This window comes from Rhinolophus hipposideros (assembly GCF_964194185.1).
Source record: "Rhinolophus hipposideros genome assembly, chromosome: 20".
NCBI classification, from domain to species: domain Eukaryota; kingdom Metazoa; phylum Chordata; class Mammalia; order Chiroptera; family Rhinolophidae; genus Rhinolophus; species Rhinolophus hipposideros.
The window spans coordinates 21,947,673-21,969,370 of NC_138066.1; the positions used below are offsets into that span (position 1 = coordinate 21,947,673).

Below are 21,698 nucleotides of genomic sequence, written 5' to 3' on the forward strand. Positions count from 1 at the left end.
TTGGAGGTGGATCTGACAGAACTCACTGATGAAGACGTGAAGAAGAGGAGCATATCAACAGTGGTGAACAGGTTGTGGGTTTAGGCCACTGGATGGCTGGTAGTGCCTCTTCTCTCCATAGGAGGGAACACAGGATGAAGGCGTTTGTAAGAAAGATGATTTCAGTTTGAGTCAAATGTGACTTACTTTGGTAAATGGGACAATAGAAAATGTGATGCAAACAGAAACTTGAAAAGTGTTGGCCCATTGAGACATGCTATTTTTCCCCTTAGAACATTTATGCCATTATGTGTATCAGCCCATGTTAGCCTCTTGAAGGGTGAGAGACCACATGGAGAGAAAGATTCCCAGAAATCCCAGCCGTCCATGCCAGGAGGTCATGCTAGACCATGAAACCCCAGCTAAGTTGGCCCAGATCAGGACAACCATCCATTCAGCCCATAGAATTGTGAGACACAATAAATGTTAGCTTTTCAACAATATTAGTTTTTTAATTGACTTTGTTTTTAAAAAGCAGTTTTAGATTTATAACACAATTGAGGGAAGGCATAGAGATGTACCATGTACCCGCTGCCCCCACATGTTTACAGCCTCTCCCCACTATCCACATCCCCCACAAGAGGGGTGTATTTGTTATAGTTGATGAACTTGCATTGACACGTCATTATTACCCAGAATCCATAGTTTACATTGTGGTTCAGTCTTGGTGGTGTACATTCTATAAATTTGGATAAATGTATCCATCATTATAGTATCATACAGAGTATTTTCACTGCCCTATAAATTCTATGTGCTCTGCATATTCATGTCCCACTGTCCCCCACCCCCAGCAACCACTGATCTTTTTACTGTCTCCATAGTTTTGCCTTTTCCAGAATGTCGTATAGTTGGTATCATACAGTATATAGCGTTTTCAGATTGGTTTATTTCACAGAGTAATATGCACTTAAGATATCTCCATGTTTTTTTCATGGCTTTGAGAGCTCATTTATTTTTAGCACTGAATGTTCCATTGTCTGGATGTGCCATAGTTTATTTGTCCATTGACCTACTGAAGTACATTGTGGTTACTTCTAAGTGTTGGCAATTATGGATAAAGCTGTTATAAATATCCATGTGCAGGTTGTTGTGTGGATATAAGTTTTCAACTTCTTTGGGTAACTGCTAAGAAGCATGACTGCTGGATTGTATGATAAGAGTATGTTTAGTTTTGTAAGAAACCACCAAACTCTCTTGCAAAGTGGTCGTACCATTTTGCATTTCCACCAGCAATGAATGAGAGTTTCTGTTGTTCCACATCCTTGCCAGCATTTGGTGTCATCAGTGCTCTGGATTTTGGCCATTCGAATAGGTATGTAGTGGTATCTCATTGTTAATGATTGTTTTAATTTACTAAATTTTAGGGTGATTTGTTATGCAGCAAGAGCTAATTGATAGTTTCCTCTTTGGGCCATGAAGATTTCCTAATCTTTTTTATCAGTTTGCTGAAAGTGCAAGTAACAGTTCCTTATTCAAGAGGAAGCTTATTGCTTTTTGTTGTTATTGAAGTAAAATTTACATAGCATAATATAAACCATTAACCATTTTAAAGTGTGCAATTTAGTGGCATTTACTACATTCACAATTTGTGTAACCATCACCTCTATCTAGTTCCAGAACATTTTCATGACTCCAAAAGGATTCCTTGTACCCAGTCATTCTAATTACCCTCTCCTCCAATCCCTGGCAACCACTAATCTGCATTCTGCCTCTATGGATTTGCCTATTCTGGATGCTTCCTATAAGTGGAATCATACTATATGTTGCCTTTTATGTCTGGCTTCTTTCACTTAACATAATGTTTTCAAGGTTTATCCATGTGTCAGTACTTCAATCCTTTTTATGGCTGACTAATACTCCCTTGTGTTGACTAATACTCCCTGACTAATACTAATACTCCCTTGTAGGCAATATCACTTATTGTTTATCCATTTATCACTTGTTTGGTCATCTGGGTTGTTTCCTGTTTGTGGATATTATGAATAATGCTACTATGAACATTCATGTATAAGTGTTTGTGTGAACATATATTCACGTGTCAGGGTAAGGTTGGCCTGGTAGAATGAGTTAGGAAGTATTTCTTCCTCTTTCATTTTTGGGAAGAGTTTGATGTGTTAATTCTTCTTTAAGTGTTCGGTAGATTTCACCAGGGAAGCTATCTGGTCCAGCGCTTTTATTTGTTAGGAGATTTAAGCTTATTGCCTTTAGTTAAGCGAGTACTTGTTAAGGACTCCTGTAAATATTAGTAAAGATGCTTTTATTCTAGTTGGGGTGGAAATGGAGAGGACTGAGAAAGTCCCTGCCACTCAGAACTGTGGAGCCTTCGTGCCTAATGAAGATTTCAGAGGAAGAAGAGAGAGATCCCTTTAGATTAGTGTGATGAGAAAAATTCATGAAAAGGGATAGCATTTGAACTGGGTCTCAAAAATGGGGCCGAGACTGTAAACCATTTCAAAATACAGAGAAATGAGGAAGAACATTCTAGTTAGAGGTGACTACAAAAAGTGGTAATAACAAATGCAGAGGGTGCCAAAAATACATGTACACATTTTAAGAAAGGCAAAAACTGTATTAAAATTGTGATACTCAATATATACTGATAACAAAAGATGAATACAAGTCATGTGTATACATTTTTTTGGCACCCCTGGTTGTTGTAATAAGACTGAACCATTAACTGTTTTAAGTGTTTTACAAATATTTTATAATTATATCCTTACTACAACCCTGTGAAATAGATAACAATTGCCGTCCCCTTCTACAGATAAAAATATAGGGGCACGCAGTAGTGAAGTAATTTGCCCACACAGCTAGAAAGGAGCAAAGCTGGGATTCAAACCAACATCTTCTGATACTAGAGCTCACCCTTTAAGACAAAGGCATGGAAATGATAAAATTTGAAGCATGTGTTGGGTCTGTCTATACCACACACATAATGTATAAATGAGCGCAAACATTTAGCAGGGTAATCAATACTTTAAGACACTTCCTTAAAGTAAATAAATATTCTAAGACCAAGAGGCTTTTTTTGGGAAAAAGTAAAGTAGGGGGCTTTACATATGCTTATTTTTTCCCAGCATCCTTTTTTCTTCGGAAAACTATGTCCTCTTATTTGAGGGAACTTCTCTGCCCGTGTAGCTATTAGGTTCTATGGGGCTCTGTCAATCCTTTGTCACAGGAGTGTAGCCACCTCCCAAGCTCAGCAGTCAGGGTCCTACCCCTTCTGATGAAGGGGAGAGGCAGTTCCCTTGAGGTCCTCTGGGTAAAGCTGCAGGAAAGCAAGGGAAGTCAACACCAGAGTGCCTGGAGTCCTTTGCCCTGGGGCCAGTGTCCCTGAGTCATGCCTCTGGCATTGGTTCTTTTTGGGAACATAAACCAATAAACTACAGAGGGTGCCAAAAAATATTTATACACATGTTAAGCAAAGAAAAAAACTATTAAAATTGTAATACTCAATATATACCAATAAGAAAAGATGAAAACAAGTCATGTTTGACTTCTGAAATTACAAGAGGTGCTGAATGTGGTTACCATCAGCGTCCAGACACTTCTAATTACGGCGAACCACTGCTTGAGCAACGCTGACCAAAGTGTCCACTTGCATACATTTTTTTTGGCACCCCCGGTATTTTTGTTTTTCTCTAGGACATTTTAAGCGGGCATTCTGTCACATGGAACTAAAAGTAAAAGCGCTCCCGTTCCCTACTCCTGGACTCTTTCTTATTTCCTGCTAAGGGTTCTGACTTTCCCCTCCTTCTATTCTCAGATCCTGACCTGTGAGAGGCCCAAACAAAACCAGATGAATTCTTGATGTGTCCAGGATGGTTTTAATGGAATAACCCTGTCTGTGTTTCTTGCAAGGCTGTGTTACCAAGTCTACACTAAGCACTAGAGCCCCATGGCTTCCTTGGGCCCCAGAGAGCTGGGAATCAGGGCAAAGCTTTGAGTCTCTTCCTGTGTCTGTACAGCTGACAGGTTTTCAGAACTCTGGAAAGTGCTCGTCTTCACTTTTTCCTCTCAAAAAAAAAAATTATTGAATACATGTATAAATAAGTGAATAATCAATGAATGAGCCAGGTTGGAACCTAAGTTTGCGTGATTCTAAAGCCTATGATTGTCCTATTACGTCTTATCTATGTAACAATTATTTTAACAATAGTTACCATTTATTAATTCCTTACTATGGGTGGGGCCAGGACTTGGGTGTGGTGAAGTGAGACTGGCCTTGGACCCAGTAATTAAGATAAATAATATTTTAATAAAAAACATTTACAAATCAAAATTAATTCCAAAAAATCCATAATGCACAAAATATCAAAATTTTAAATAAAGATAGGATCTGTGACAGTGCTATGGGAAGCGACATTGGAGCCCAAGGCAAAAGGGAAAATCAGCGGTGGGAACTTCCCGTTAGAACATCCACCCACCTGTCTGTCTGTCTGTCTGTCTGCCCACCCATACACCTATATAGAATATATATTTCCTGAGCGCCTACCATTTGCCAGGCCTTCTGCTTGTCACCAAGACTACCACGGAGAGCCAAAGGAATGTGTCCCTTTTTTGGAGACAAACATTAAATAAATAATCACACAAGTAGATATATACTTGCATGTTATAATAAACAATACAACGGAAAGGAATATGTGGAGAGCTCAGGGAATGCCTCTTTGGGAAGAGAACATCTGTGCTAGCTATTACTAGGTTGATGCAAAAGTAATTGCAGTTTAAAAGGTCAAAAAAAAAAAAAAGGCAAAAACCGCAATTACTTTTGCACCAGCCTAGTATAAAATGAGCAATGTTAGGTAGGTTGAAAAGCAAGGCAAAAAGAAACATAGGTAAGGGAAATAGCTTGGTCAAAGGTCCTGAGGCAGGAAGTCCTAGCACATGTCAGGCACTGAGTGTGGCTGGCATCCTGAGAGCAGGGGAAGGGAGATAGGGAATTGAGAGACAGACAGGGGCGGGATTGCACAGGGCATACACAGGCCGTGCTGTGGGCGTGAGGTTTATCACGAGGACAATGGGAAGCCTTTGATGTGTTTTCAGCAGGGAAAGCATGATCAGCTTTACATTTCGGTAAACTCCCTCTGAATAATGTGTGAAGAATGGATCCAGGAGGCCAGGGGTGGAGAACTCAGGGAGGAGGCTACTGCTGTCCTCCAGATGGAAAAGACCAGGGCTGCATTCAGCTGTAGTCACGCGAATGAAGGGGAGAGGCTCTCTGAATGAGGGGGCGACCGGCTGGGACCTCCAGCTCATTTGCCAAAGTGGAGTGGGGTGGGGGCTGAAAACCAGGTGCTACTTACTGCGATGAAGAAACCTGAAGGAGGAGCAGTGCCACATTCCCACATAGGCAGATCCATGTCTCAGTCCCCTCAGTTCCCTTGGTTCACTCAGATACCAAGTGGGAGCAGCCACCCAGCTGCGGCCAGCTGCTCAGTGGGCAGGCCAGTCCTCTTTAGAGTACGTCCAATAAGACACAGTACTTCAAAGACCCAGTCTCACTGAGTCTGAATGCCCTCATCCCTAAGTGGGAACCTGCACCAGAGGATTATGGGGGGAATCAAATGAGATGTTGTCTGTAGAGCGCCTCACAAAATACCTGGCATGTAGTAGGCGCTCTACAAATCTAAGCACCTTTTCTCCCTCCTGTGACCCAGATGTCTCTGCTCCCTGGTGGGCCAGTTGGCAATGGGCTGTCTGTAGGATTACAAGGCTCAGGTTTGTGTTAGTACCCCTGGCTGCAATCGTCTCTTCCCAAGCCCTATCTAATACTGTTTGGCCCTTACTTGTGCCTAAGAACTCACTGCACCATTCATTCTTCTCTGATCTCGCTTTTATCCTTCCTGGAAGGCTTGGGGGGACCCCAAAACACAAGCACCATCCAATGTTTCCCACCTCATGGCTGATTCCTGACTTTCAGTTTTGGCCTTTCAAAGACTGTTTAAAAAAATGCTCTGGTCAGTCACTCACACTTTAGTATGAAAAGAGGCTCAGATTGCTGATTTTTAGGATGGCATTGAAGTGAGAAGAAAATGGAGGGTACCGGGCAATGAAGGATTGAGGCTGTGGAGATGCCCTAAAGAGGCATTGTAAGAGAAAAGGTCAGTTAAATACCTGCCACACCTAGAGAGCACTGGTGCTAGGTATCAGGACAGACCTGTCAAAGAGGAACGTTCTAGTTTCCTTCACCTTTTGTTTCTTTCTTTTTAAATTTTTTATCAGGGTCTATTGGGGAACAGTGTGTTTCTCCAAGGCCCATCAGCTCCAAGTCGTTGGACTTCAATTAGTTGGGGACGGAGCAGCTCAGCTCCAAGTCCAGTTGCCGTTTTCAGTCTTTAGTTGCAGGGGTCGCAGCCCACCATCCCATGCGGGAATTGAACTGGCAACCTTGTTGTTGAGAGCTCCATGTTCTAACCAACTGAGCCATCCGGCTGCCCCTTTGGAAGCTCAGCGGCAGCTCATTGTCTTCCATCTAGTTGTGGAGAGCGCAGCTCACTGGCCCATGTGGGCATTGAACCGGCGATCCCATTGTTCAGAGCTAGCCCTCTAATCAACTGAGCCGTTCGGCTGCTCCCACCTTTTATTTCTATTGAGATGAAATTCACATACCCAAAATTCACCCTTTTAAAGTAGACAATTCAGTGGTTTTTATATACTAACAAGGTTGTGCAGCGATCACCGTTATCTATTAATAATTTCAGGATATTTTAAAATTACTCATATTGGGAGGAAAAACTTTTTTTTCCTACCGACATAGTTCCTAGAGGTCAGGAGCCTGCAAATTAATTGACAACATACAGATTAATGTTTGTTATTCATGTGGGAATACCCTATAGAGAGAGTAGTTCCCTGAAAAACTATGGGGTAAAGGTTTATATACCAGTTTAATGGGGGTGGGGGAGATTAGGGTTTCAAAGGATGGAAGGTTCTGATGAGGTTGGTTTATCCAGTTTTATTGGAATGTCCCTAGATGTGGGATTTGTGGTAACTGACTATGGTAAAGCTCTGCTTTAGTCAGTAAAGGAAGTTCAGATAAGATTTCTTTCTACATCTGTTGTAGCTCAGATATTTTCACTTTAAAGTATTCTTGGTGGGTCATTGGTCCCTTCAACCAGCCAAAAGAAATCCTGTACTCATTAGCAGTCACTTCCATTTTCTTCTCCCCCCAAGCCTTTGACAACCACTCATTATTTTCTGTCTCTATGTATTTGCCTGATCTGGACATTTCACATAAATGCACTCATACAAAGCCTCACCTTTTCTATCTTCCAGATCTCCAACCCTGAAAGGGTCAGAAATGTAAGGAAGTATGAGGGTTGAAAGGGGGAAGCCCTCTTTCCCTGACTGCAGGCTTTCTATCTGCAAGAGGTCCAATGTAGGGAGTGAAGGAAACCTTTTCATTGAAGCAAGATGGAAGTCAGAATTTCACATGGGCTTGTAAGTTTTCTTTGTTTATTTTTATTGACACTGTGTTTTGTGACTTAGGTGACTGCAGAATGGTTGGTATTACTTGAGAGCAACTAAGAAAATCATGGGAGTCTGCACTGAGTTTTATCCAGAGGCAGAGGGAAAACTAGCTCTCAGAATTCAAAACATAGCAGGCGACCAAAACTAAAGTTGCTATGTAGTTTGCTCCCAAAGTTGTTCCTGTTCAAGATATCAGTGACACAGACACAGGGCCTCTGTTATATGACGTCTGACAATTAAGTTCACGAACTCATCCTAGAAAGAGTGCTACATACCTCACTGCTGAATGGTCACTTTTGAAGTACTCCCCTTGGGAAGCTATACACCCACACCATTGCCCAGTCCACCCTTCAAAACAATTTTGGAACTCTTTCTGGAATGGCCATCAGAGCTGTCGTTGTATTACCCTTGATGTCCTGAATGTCATCAAAATGTCTTCCTTTCAATATTTCCTTTATCTTCGGGTAAAGAAAGGAGTCACTGGGGCCAGATCAGGTGAGTAGGGAGGGGATTCCAATACAGTAATTTGTTTACTGGCTAAAAACTCCCTCACAGACAGTGCCGTGTGAGCTGGTGCATTGTCGTGATGCAAGAGCCATGAATTGTTGGCGAAAAGTTCAGATCGTTTTCGTCTAACTTTTTGGTTGAGCCTTTTCAGCACTTGCATATAGTAAACTTGGTTAACTATTTGTCCAGTTGGTACAAATTCATGATGAATATCATGATATCAAAAAAGATTAGCAGCATCGTTACAAGTTCGCGAACATAATTGTCAGACTTCGTACATACATCACAAGACATCTCTCTCCCTGGGAGTGAGACGGATGGCAAGTGCTTCACAGTGGTCTGCAGCTGGCCTTTCTCGAGGGCTGCTCCTGGGCATGCACTGGACAGAGAAGGTCCCTGAATTTCCCTGAGACCCTTCTTTGGGCCCATATCATCTTCTTCTTCTTCTTCTTCTTCTTCTTCTTCTTCTTCTTCTTCTTCTTCTTCTTCTTCTTCTTCTTTTTTTAATTTGTATGTCTTTATTTTTTTTAATTAAAGTTTATTGAGGTGACAATTGTTAGGAAAGTTAAATAGACTTCAGGTGTACAATTCTGTATTATGTCATCTATGTATCACATTGTGTGTTCACCACCCAGAGTCAGTTCTCCTTCCATAACCATATATTTGATCCCCTTACCCTCATCTCCCACCCCCATTTTTTAAAAAGCACGGCCAGGCTGGCTTCAGACTTCAGTGTCATCTACTGCAGCCCTTCCCTTCCCAACTTCATACCAAAGCACTTCCTGGCTTTGGGCCTCTAGAAGTTCAAAGAGGAAGAGAGCGGAGTTCCTGACACACCCAGCCCTTTCCCTGCCCTAGAATTGTTTTTCTCCAAGCCTTTGCTAATTGTGTCTTTCCAAAGTAACAAACATCTCTGTCAAGTAGACACATGACTGGATGATTGCTTCCGTTTTTCGCAAAGCTGTACAGTAAAAGCCAAGTCCCAGGGTCTGAAGGGGGTGGGAGGGATGAAGTTGAATTTTATAATCTGTGCCCCTTTCCCTTGGCAGCAAGGCAGGATTTAGGTGAGGAGAACCCCCTTCAGTACTTTTCCACTAGCATGCCCCAACACTTAAAAATCACCCTGCCTTGGGGCGGACAGGTGGCTCAGTTGGTTGTAGCACGTCCTCTCAACCACAGGTTGCGGGTTCGACTCCTGCAAGGGATGGTGGGCTTCGCCCCCTGCAGCTAGCAACTGCGACTGTATTTGGAGCTGAGCTGAGCCCTCCACAACTAAGACTGAAAGGACAACAACTTGACTTGGAAGTTGTTGTCCCGGAAGTACACACCGTTCCCCAATAAAGTCCTGTTCCCCTTCCCCAATGAAGTCTTAAAAAACAAACAAACAAAAAAACCATCCTGCCTTTTGTTTCAGTGGAGTTGAGTTCATTCTCTCTCCCCTAGTGCAATAGTCTTGAATCCAGTCTTGCTTGCATGGTTATCTTGTGCAATATTTTACTTTGCTGCTGCAAGTCTCAGTGGTGGGGATGGGTGGGACCGGGCATCTGTCTCATAGCTGCTTGCCCACCGATCTCCGTAACTCCCACCCACTTGTCCCTCTTGCTTTCCCCAACTGCCACCCAGATCTCAGAGCCTCCACTGCTACTTCCTCTTACACATGTCCTGGATTCTGGCCTCCTAAGCTATGTTTGATCTGTTCATAGCACTCTGTTCATTTTCCATCTCCCTGAAATTTGATGAAAACTCTAGACTATAAATCTTCCCCCCTGCCATGCATTCCTTATCTTGGGTTTCTTCAAAAGGTTTTGGGCATAAGGACTTCTAAATATGGGAGATCTATCTGCCACCTTGAATTGGCCACGTTAATTACCAGCCTGGCCCCAAGTGTTCTTTCTCTTTGTGAAGAGATCTTTGAGCTCACGTTTCTGGCCAATGAATAAGAGCCTATCAAAAATATCAGAAAAAGCAAAACTCACCTACCCCTACAAGTAATGAAATAAACTAATAGCAAAGGAAAAGAATCATGGAAAATTCAGTTTGTAGTGCTTTTCTCTAATAGTAGAGGTTTATTAACTTCCATAAAGCAAAAAGTAGTCCAAAACTCTCAATGCAATCCCAGTTTGTCCCCATTTGATGACTCACTGGTGAAATACTAGAGCCACCCGCAGGTCATTTATCCACTTACTCATTTCTTCCTTCTTTCATTATTAGTTGTTGAGCAAAGGGTGGGAAGACACACCACAAAGTAACACATTGTGCAGGCACAAAGCTAGCTTATGGAGGAAAGCTAGGCTCTGTCCCCCAGAGGCAACATTATTTAGCCAGGCACCCTTCATGCACTGTGGGGAAGGCTTCTGGAGAGACATCCTGCTCCTGACTTGCTTCACAAATTTATAGGGAAGTTAGGATGGGGTGGGAGAACCAACTGGTCCTGTAGTAACGGGAACTTTCTGGACTCGTCTTTCCAGGAAGAGAAACATACGGAGCTTAGATGACAGTTGCCCAGGGATGTTTGCATACCAGTCTAGGTATAACCTTGTCTTAGAAAGTATTTTAAGCTTTGTGGGTCGTACAAAGTCTCTGTCATGCCTGCTCAACTCTGTACTTATGGAACAAAAGCAGCCATGGGCGACATGTGATCCAATGAATGGGCATGGCTATGTTCCAATAAAACTTTATTTACAAACAAAGGCACCTTGCTGGATTTGGCCCCCAGGCCATAGTTTGCCAACCCCTAACCTACAAGCCTGGTACAATCCTGCTGATCCTGCTCATTTTTAGGTTAAAGGTTGGGGTGGGAGATGCTGACTGGGTCATCAGCAAAGGGTTTGCCTTTCCTAATTCACCTGTCTAATACTACTCGGCCTCATGGAACTGACAGTCTTGTGAGGGACAGACACTTTGAAGAAATAATTACATATAACATATAATTGCAAAGTGTGATAAGAGCTATGAAGGATTTTATTAAACAGTATGATTGGAGACCAAACTTACACTAGGGGTTAAAGCAGATCCTCTCTAAGGAAAGGTCATTTAACTGAAACCTAAAGGATGGGTGGATGTTGGCCAGCTGAGACTGGGTGGAATTGAAACCCTAGGAGAGGGAATAGCATATGCAGAGGCCCTGAGACAAAAATTAAGATAGTGCATTTGAGGTAGTAAAAGAAGGTCAGTGTGGCTGGAGTACCAAGACAGGAGAGAGGGTGGGGCAGGGTGAGCCTCAGGAGACAGGCAGGGGCCCAATGATGGGGCATCTGGCAGGACATGTGATAAGGATTTTGGATTTTATTCTAGGTACAATGGGAAGCTCTTGGAAGATTTTCAGGTAGTTGCAGTGGAGAATGGAGGGGATGAGGGAAGAGTGGGGCATATTGTAGTCATCAAGGTGAGAGATGAGGATGACTTTTATCGGTGTGAGTTTTTTCAGGTCTGCAAGTAACGTTTTGTGTGTAGGAAGCTATTTGCAGTTACTTTGATTTTAAAATGAACATTAGCTCAGTAGAGCAATAAATTTAAAAATTAGCTTCTTATAAGCCTTCTGCTTTACCCATCTTAACCTAAAGCTAGCAAAATTTAAAAAGCATCTCGATTGATGCTTAATCATGTGGAATAGACTCCCCTTAAACAACCAATACTATTTATGACTTTGTGGATTAAAATTTTGTGAACAATTTAAGCTGCTTTTATTAATTTAATATATTGAATTTTTAAAAGTACTCCACATGTCTGATCTAACACTCAGAACCTTCCAAGGTGCTTCACTCTTGTAAATATAACAAATTAAACTTAGAAAGAAATCAAGTTGTGTTAAACATTCCAATATTCTCTGTTAATTTAGCCAAGTTCTCTTACATCTTTCCACTTAAAATCACCAGTACAAAATAAATTATTTGATTTACACATTTTTTATTGGAATCACAGGATAATCTGTTATATACTCTGATATGCCATATTAAAAACTATTATAAGTGTTTTAAATTCCAAGTCATATAGATGATTCTAAGGATTAAAAACTTATTCCTAATCTTTGCATGTGAGTATTAATATTCTGGGCCTGATTTACATCTTTTTATCTGTGTTTAATTATGGCCTATCTGAGGCTTACCCTCTAGGATACAGTGTTATTATCTTAAACAAATTGAGATTACTGGGCCAATTATTTACGGTCTCCACCAGATCACTATCCCAGCAGCAGGGGTTGCTTATTGGCCAAAAGGGACTTGAGATCTGGGCCTGTGCACTTCAAGGGTGATTCCTTTCCAATGTGACTGGGTCCTTGGAGCTCTATCGTAAGAATTGAAGTGATAGCAGGAAGCTTGGAGTTCACTTCTTGTAAAAAATGTAGGTGTTGTCTAGGTTCTAATTATACCCTTGAGTGATTCTTCTGTGTGACTCGTGTAGACAGAAGCCAGCATCTTCACTGAGGATGGAGCAAACATGGATAGGCTAGATTTTTTTCATTTCTTTAGTTGTTTAGGGCATTTATTACCTTCCCCTCTGGTACTAAAGACACTTGGATGCCAATTCATCAGTCCTTTAGATCTTTCTATAATTCTTCTCAGATCTGTGTGGTTGGAATTTTGCATTCCCTGCTGAGGTTATAGTGAACTTCCTTCAGCCGTTTCTTTCTGCATAATTGAATTCTGAATTTTCACGGTCTTCCTGCGTGCCTGGGCACCATTCTCAGATGCCTGATTGGAATCTGTGTACCTGTCAAACCCTCGTTCTGTTCTGAGGCACATCATGAGGTCATGCAGATGAGAGCTTGGATTGGGGTGTGGTGAAGAAGCCAAAGAGAATGGATTTGAGAGAGATTTTGGCAGAGCTGACAGGATTTGTTGATGGATTGGATGCGGGGATGAGGGAGAAGAGTTTCAAGGATGACTTCCTGTTTTCAGCTTGAGCAGCTTGGAGAATGGAAATTCTATTTCCTGAAAAGGGTGGTTTGGAGAAGGAGCACAGCCCATGCCAGTTACAGTTTCACATTAACAGGACACTCAGTATCTGTTCAGCTTTTCACAGGGCTAAGCACCCCAGATAACTAAGGGGAAGAGCCACACCTGAATGGCAGCGTGAGTGAGCTGACATTGTACTCTACTTTCTGGAACCTGTCCTGCAAAGTTCATTAGTGGCTATACCCCAGCGGGGAAGAAGCACTCTTCAAGACAGAGTTGTTCCAGAAATTCTCTCCTGGAAGTCCCTCCTTTTTAGACTTGTTTCTGAGCCTATGTGACTTCATTCATTCATTCATTCATTCATTCAATAGTTTCCAGTGTCTGCTCTGTACCAGGTACTCTTTAGGCAATGAGGGTAGCGCAATCAATAAATATTTAAAAATCTCTACCTTCATGAAGACTACATTCTAATTGTAAGGAGACAGATAAACATAAATAAGTAAATATACCCTACAATACAAGTTGATAAGTGCTATGGAGTTATATAAAAAGCACCAAACAAGTGGGGAAGGAGGATGAGGAATCGCGGGGAGAGGGAGGTGCTTTAGAATATAGGGTGTTCAAAGAAGGCCTTTCTGATAAGGTGGTATTTGAACAGGGACCTGAAGGAAGCTGACCAGATGTAGAGAAGGAGTATTCCAGCAGAAGGAACAGGCACAAAACCTTGGGGCTGGGTCCTGCCTGTTTGGAGAACAGCAAGATAGGCATTGAACTGGAATGGAGGAAGCTAGGGAAGAAATAGGAGATGAGGTCAGATGGTATGGGGGCTGGTGGGCAGAATCCTGCAGACATTGTAAGGACTCTGACTCTGAGATAGGAAGCCATTGGGGCTTTTTGAGCAGGAGAATGGAAAGACCTGACTTATGTTTGAAAACTATCATTGGCTGTTCTGTTGAGATTACAAGCATGGAGACCCTTAGGAGGCTATTTCAGTCACCTTGGTGAGAGACAATGAGTGGTGGAATAGCAGCGAAGGTGCCAATGAGTGCTCAGGTTTTGGATGTAATGAAGTAGAAGATCTGTGAGGTGTGAAAGAAAGTTGGCTTCTCAAAGGGCCAAGCACAAAATCATAGATTTTGTTCTAAGCAGCTGGAAGGATGGAACTGCCATTTAGTGAGACAGGGAAGATAAAGGAGAAGTAGATTTGGGGACATTCAGGACTTCAGTTTTGGACTAGATAATTTTGAGAAACTGTTAGGCACCTTAGTGGAGATGTCTGGGTTGGAAAGGTATAATTTTGGAAGTTGTTAGCACATAGGGGAGTCTGGCTGAGATCACCTGGGGAGTGGGATTGACAGAGATGAATTAGGAGGAACTATACGGCCTTTATAGTAAAATGGGAATGAGCTCTACATCATAGGAATGAGGGGATGGTTAAATGATATTGTGTATGTAGAGTACTTTGCACAATTCTTAACACATAGTAGGTGCTTCTTTAAGCTCCTTCCTTCCCTCTGTAGGTGGATATGTTTACCTTGCTGGTGGCCAGGTGGCTGTGGGTTACCTGTATGACATGAGTCTCACATGTTTGTGTCTCTGCTGCTCAATCTCTGTCTGCAGCCATATTGACCAAGCTCCAGGTTTAGGGAATCTTCTGTGCCCAGCAGTTTACTGCCCCTTCACCCCTGTGCTCTCTCCCATCTTTCCCAGAGACCCCAGGCTTTCTCCACCCTCCTCACTGATTCTTGTCCCTTTGGCTTTGGGATTCGAGCTCCTCAGAAACTTCAACCACATTTTAGTGTGAATGGAAGTGCAGAAACTTGTTTTTCAGTTCTCTGGGATTTGAGTGAGAGAATGAGCCCAAGAGCATAATGGCTGTAAGGACTGGAGTTGGGCCTCGATGGGGGAATGTGAGGACCCCAAAGATAGACTTTGCTAATTTCCTAACTTTGCCCCTGACAGTAGATTTTACCACTAAACTCACAGATGTACTGAGATCGCGGACCGATAGTATCAAACAGCATCCCTCTTTCACAGGGCTTAGGATTGAAGCAGAAAGTCATGATTTGTCTTCCCCAAGGCCTGAGTTGGAGGGCAGGACCATACCAGAGTCCCCGAGTCCCCTCTGCAGTATCCAGCGAGTCATGTCTCAACATCTAAGAGCAGAGTATAGCACTTATACCCCACAGAGCTCTGCCTTGTGCCTGGCTCTGTCTTTAGTCGGGGTAGTGGTAGGGGTTGGTCAAATTTCCAAAGTCACTGTCACACCAGGAAGCAGGGAAAAGGGCCAAGGAAGCATCTGAAGAGAGTGCAGGACTTCAGTAGTTGGGGCAAGAGGCTTTGGACAGGGAGGGCAAAGAGGTGCTATTTATACTTGGTCTTAAAGGGTGGACAGAGAAGAAAATATTTTAAATGGCTGAGAAGGGGGGAAGAGCTTTCAAGGAAGGGTGAGCTGCAGCCCCTTTGAGGACAAAAGGAATATGGAGGTGTGTTAGGTGTGTGCCTCAAATATCTACTTCACACGCAAACAATATTTAACATGGTTTCTGTATTTTCATACTGTTCCCATCATCTAAGGCCCTAAATACAGAGTTACTTGTTTTCCATACTCTTGAATCTAACTCTGCCCCCATCATTCCACTGTTTAAATTAGTTGATACTTAAGTGTTTAGAATAGCACGTGATGCATAATAAATACCATGGAGGTGCCTGTACAATAAAAGAAATAACCAGGTCGTCTTGCAAGAGAACAAATTTAAACAACCAAGTTCCCTTTCTCTAGCACAATTTTATTTCAGCTGGGTGGCTGCAAAGGGAAGACAGGTGCTGGTATCATGGCAAAGCTTCAGGAGAAAGCAGAATTCATCAGAGCGTGAGAGCACAGAAAAGCAAGAATGGGCCTCAGTTCATTCCAGGACAATGCCCGGGACCATCTGGGGCTGAGAGAGTTGGTTGGGGCGGGGAGGGAGCTCTGTGCCCTGTTCTCCTGCTCCTTAGGCTGTGATGGCCCCACTGCTCCCCGATCACTGTGACTTCTGGTCCAGGTGTCTGATGTGCCTCTGCACCCAGGAATTACTGGGGTTGGCACAGATCTTTCGCCCACTTTTGGTAAGGAAGCTGTGGAGCAAGAAGATGAAGGATGAGACACTGAGGGTCAGCAGCTAAAAAATGAGCCCACTCCAGTACCCCTTTCTCTTCCCAGTTTGAAACTCCTCTCCCCTCTCTCTGCCAGACATGGCCCCTTGCACAGCTAGACCCCACCCCTGCTCCCCACTCTACTGCTACCCAATCTCTGTTGTTTCCCAGGGAATCCGTGAAGGCCCCTCCAGGCATTCCCACTTCCCTCTTTCCCTCCTCTTTCTCAACCCTTCTCTAATCACGGGGACCAACTCCCATCACCTCCCTGCAGGCCCAGCTCAGGAAGGGAAGTCCCCAGGCCACCCCTTAGCAGTCTCTGCCTAGAATCCCAACCCCCTACTTGTCTCTCCCAGGCCTTACTGCTGCTCATCATTTCCACCCCCTTCCACTGTTGGCTGGGTTGTACTTACATGACCCCTTGTGTAGGGCACTGGTTACCTGTCCTCTCATAACCTGTCACAGAGCGGAGTGGGATTATCCGAGCAATGTAGGAGAAACAGCAGCGAGGCATGTTGTCAGCTAGTTCTGTAAGGTAGAGAGGACTGTATGATGCTGAAACCTTCTCTACAGGGAAGCTTAGACTTGTATCTCTATTCTGGAGAGAGAGCATTGGGGAGGAGTGAATTGGGAGGAAGAGACAAGACCGGAGCCCTCAGGAGGGAGTGTGGCCTGGCCCCTCTCTGGCAGCTTTTCCTTCCCATCTCTTAAATTATCTTCCTCTAATACCTCTTCTCCCTTCCCCCTGCCACCCCTTTTTGGCCTCTCCTTCTTTCAGACCCTCCCCAGGGCTGGGATGTGACTCTGGGGCCATAGTGTTTCAAATTTCTGGCAGTCTTCATGATTTGGGAGTAAGAAATCAGAATTCCTTGGAATTCTCAAAAATCATAAATTATTCTATATTTTCATAATACTTTATTTTCATGTTTTTAAATACATTTTTAAATGAGTGATGATATAGTAAACAGTGAATCACTTTTGCACGGTAAGGTTGTACTAAAAGTTTTAGAGGTTTTCTGTAAAAAAGATGCAAGGTTTATTATTATTATTATAAATGTGACAAGATTTATATTCAATAATGTGTTGAAGGTTCTCCAGCACATATAGATAGTAATGGAAAACATGACAGAAGGGAACGTGAAAACAGAATAAGTGGCCAATAAAAATCATTTCAAAATGGCAAAAATACTACAACTATCTAATATTTAAAATATTTAAAAGTTGGAGATCCAAGATGGTGGAGTAGGTAAACACTGTGCTTGTCTTCTCCTGTGATCACATTAAAAGTACAACTAAACTGTAGAACAATTGACCTGGAGAACCATCTGAAGTCTAGCTGAACAGAAGTTTTATAATTAAGGATATAAAGAAGAAGCTATGTAGAGACTGGTAGGAGGGATGGAGATGCAGAATGGGCCAGCCCCAAACCTCCATGTAGTGGTTTAGAATTGGCAGGGACATATGGGGAGAGACTGAGTTGTGTGGCTGTAGAGAGAGGACTGGAGGAACAGTCGCCATTTTCCCTGTGTGGGGTCCCTTTCCTGTGCAGCTGGCAGGCACATGCCTTCTTTCCTTAGTTGAGCCCTCCCCCTATGCCCATGGCCAAATCTGAGTTTGAATTGGTCTAGTGAGCTCTGCTTTCTCCACCCTGGTACATAAAAATGGCAATATTGATGGGGCAAGTACTGTGCATATTGATTTATATGCCAATGACTGTTTTGTCTAACAAAGGCCTTATTATCCCCATGTAACATATGAAGAACTTGAGGTTCAGGAAGCCTAAATGAGGCAGAGCAGGGCACACGCTGGCCAGTGTAGAGCTTCCAGACTGAGGTTCCCTGTAGCAGAAGTGTCTGTTTCTGCCCACCACTATTTTCTAGCATGTTGATTGAATGGGTGACACAGAGTAGGCTTTTAATATATATTTGTTTAATAAATGAGTGAATTCAGTTTAAATCTATGTCTTTCTGACGTAAACCAGTTTTTATTCTATTTTGCTGTTCTCTGGAGAAAGAAAACAAAACAAAACAATACTTCCATTTGCTACTACTATAGGTTTCTACTACAGGTCTGCTGTATGGCTTACTTCCTGATGTGGCCTATCTCCATTCCTTACAACAACACTTTGAGAAAGTATTACTTACTGTTTTCCAAGGACCCCTCAGGCCGCTTTTTCTGGACCACCCACACCTCTTCCCTGCAGCTCTCTGCCTCTCACCACTGTGTTCTCTTTGTTCAGAGGGATGAAAGAGTCATGGGTCTCACCTTTCTTGGCCTCGGAATGGAGAGCCGCGACAGTGAGGAGGACGGCCAGGAGAACGAGGCTGACCCTCATGTTTATGGCGGGTGACTGGCTGCAGGAACAGGCTCGACTGAGGACTCCTGGGCTCTCTGACTGTTTGAAGTCTAGGCTCTGAGCCTCTTTTATAAGAGGTAGCTGATCAGGAAGTCACAAGATAGAGAAATCCAAGACTGCACGAGAGTTTTGTTTCTTCAGAATTGTGACTGTTGACATATCTAAAATATGAGAACTGAGTCAATGTATTCAAAGAAAAGAAGAAGGCAGAGAATGACTTAAGTTTCACATTTGGCTGGCATCTTGAAGGTGGTAGTTGGGGAAGCCCAGAGGCCAAGGGCTTTGGGGTGGAAAATGCCCTTCTCTCTTGCCCCTCCCCAAGGAACCTGGTTAAGCCTACTCCGTGAGCCCATCCTCAGGTGTGGACCATGAGTTCAGAGGCCTGGGTGACTGTCTCAGATTCAGCAACTCTAGGGCCCAATAGGACAGGGATGTGGGGGTACTATGCTATGTCCACCCCTAGCGCAAGGCCTAGTGGGGGCTGGGAGTAGGGAGAAGGGACCGGAGGGGATCCTGTAATGGTTGGGCCTCACCAGCCAGGATTGGACTGGAACCCCTCACCCAGACTGGGCTGGGGGCCCCTGCTCCCTGCCCAGCACAGGGAGCTTGGTCTGATCCATAGAACCCAAGGACAGTTGTACAGGGCTCTCCACTCAGCCACAATGGCTTTGGACACTGGGGCCCAGGGACAAGTTCCCTCTGCCTTGAGCTGCAGGAGCCAGAGGCAGGGCAATGAGGCTGTGCTCTGTGGTTTGGGCTAGGGCAGGATGCAGGTGTTTTCATCCCTTCCCTTCTCTGGAGTTGACTCAGGGGCAGTACCCATTGGCACAGCTCCTGGGAGGCATCATTCACAGTGCCATGATCAGATCTGTGCCACCTGGAATGCAGTTCTATAGAATACACAACTTCCCACCCTCAAATGTGTGCTGCAAGGTCCCTGCACAAATGGTTTGGTGACTGGGAGGTACTGCAACCAACCATCCTGGGGGTTCCTAGGACGTGGGACTTTCAGTGCTAACACAGACATGAATTGGTCACCCAACCTCTCCCCAAATTCAGGTTAAGCACTTGTGTTTTTCCCCCCAATATTTTTTTAATTGTGGTAAAGTACACATAATATAAAATTTACCATTGTAATCATTTTTAAGTGTACAGTTCAGTGGTACTAAGCGTATTCATATATTTGCGTCCATCACCATCATCCATCCACAGAACTTTGTTCATCTTGTAGAACTGAAACTCTATATCCATTAAAAACAACTCCCTAATCCCCACTCCTGCCAGACAGTAGAAATCATCATTCTACTTTCTGTCTCTATGAAATTGACTATTCTAGGTACCTCCTATGTGAGTGGAGTCGTACAGTATTTGTCTTTTGGTGACTGGCTTATTTCACTCAGCAGAACGTCCTCAAGTTTCACCCATGTTGTAGCATAGGTCATAATCTCTTTAGTTTTTAAGACTGAATAATATCCTACTGTATGTATTATATATACCTATTTTGCTTATCCATTCATCTGTTGATGGACACTTGGGTTGCTTCCACAGTTTAGCTATTCTGAAAATACTGCTATGAACGTGGGTGTACAAATATCTCTTTGAGACCATGCTTTCTGTTCTTTTGGGTATATACATATACTCAGAAGTGGGATTGCTGGATCATATGGTAATCTGTTTTAAATTTTTTGCGGAACTGTCATAGTGTTTTCCACAGCAGCTGTACCATTTTACATTCCCAGGAACAGCGCACAAGAGTTCCAATTTCTCTACATCTGTTTTTGTTTAGTATTTGGTAGTAACTATTTAATGGGTATGAGGTGGTATCTCGTTGTGGTTTTGATTTAAGCACCTGTGTTTTTATCAGTTTTATATAACGGGGTTCCAGGTAAGTTAGCTTGCAAAGAAAATGTTCTACTGAAGAGAAAAAAATTAAACCCCTGTTCTAAGGGAAAGAGTAGGAACTTGGTTTTCGTTCTGAAATCTACCACTTACGAGCTATGGGACCATTTGAGTAATGTAATTAAGCTTTTAAAGTTAGACATGGTGAGGTGGCGTTCATCTTCTGCTCGGTATCATGGCTGCCCTTAGACCACTCGTGAAGCCCAAAATCGTCAAAAAGAGGACCAAGAAGTTTATCCGGCACCAGTCAGACCGATATGTCAAAATTAAGCGTAACTGGCAGAAACCCAGAGGCATTGACAACAGGGTGCGCAGAAGATTCAAGGGCCAGATCTTGCTGCCCAACATTGGTTATGGGAGTAACAAGAAAACAAAGCACATGCTGCCCAGTGGCTTTCGGAAGTTCCTGGTCCACAACGTCAAGGAGCTTGAAGTGCTGCTGATGTGCAACAAATCTTACTGTGCTGAAATTGTTCACAATGTCTCCTCAAAGAACCGCAAAGCCATTGTGGAAAGAGCAGCCCAGCTGGCCATCAGAGTCACCAATCCCAATGCCCGGCTGCGCAGTGAAGAAAATGAATAGACAGCTTGTGTGCAAACTGTGTTTTAATAAAACCATAAAATTCTTCCAAAAAAAAAAAAAGTTAGACATGGTGACTGAAAGGCATACGTAAGGTAAACGATCTACATGAGTGAAGTCTTCCTTACATGGCCATATCGAGACCTTCCTTGCGGTTGCTGTTCGTTCATTCAATAGATGTTTATTGAGCTTTCACTGTATGCCAGGCACTTTCTAGGCCCTGGGGATGGAGAGACAGATAAGAAAGGCAAGGCCCCTGCTCTTCAGGTGCTCAAATTCTAGTGGGGGAGACTGACAAATAAGGCAGGAGGAGATGGAGTTAAAAGTTAGGAAGGAGATAAACGAGGGAGATGTAATAGAGAGAGCCTAAGGGTTGAGTGGAAGTTGTTTAATACGCTAGTCAGGGGAGCGCATTCGGAGAGAGTGTCATTTCAGCTGGAACCTGCTTGTTGAGAAGGAACCGGACTTGCACAGATCAGGGAAAAGTGTGTCCCAAGTAGAGGGAACAGCCAGGGCAAAGGGAATGGGCTTGGTGCATTAGAGCAACGGACAGAAGAGTATGTGCCTAGAGAGAAGAGTATGAGGGTGAGATGAGGTCCATCGTCCAGGTCCTTGGGATCTGCTGACTCAACAGTTTGCCTCACTTTTCACCACCATCTCATTCACATGGGCACTGCAGGCAAAGCAAGCCAGTGTGGCTCATATTCCAGCAGGGCCCTGCGTAGCAGGTGGGTAGATTTAACATGAACACTTGTCAGTTTCTTTAAGGGAAAGCAAGGAAGAGAAGACCTTGAATTCCTCCCTGCTTCTAGGTTGATGG

The 21,698-nt window shown here is 43.4% G+C and overlaps 1 protein-coding gene across 1 annotated transcript; it reads left to right on the forward strand.

The window, feature by feature from the left end:
* Positions 1–20,452: 20,452 nt before the first annotated feature.
* On the forward strand, positions 20,453–20,881 carry LOC308489175 (large ribosomal subunit protein eL32-like; the record flags this gene model as incomplete). Its single annotated transcript, XM_081029966.1, has 1 exon — positions 20,453–20,881. The coding sequence occupies exon 1, from the start codon at positions 20,474–20,476 to the stop codon at positions 20,879–20,881; it is 408 nt and encodes a 135-aa protein (XP_080886092.1). The 5' UTR covers positions 20,453–20,473.
* Between the last annotated feature and the right edge of the window lie 817 nt (positions 20,882–21,698).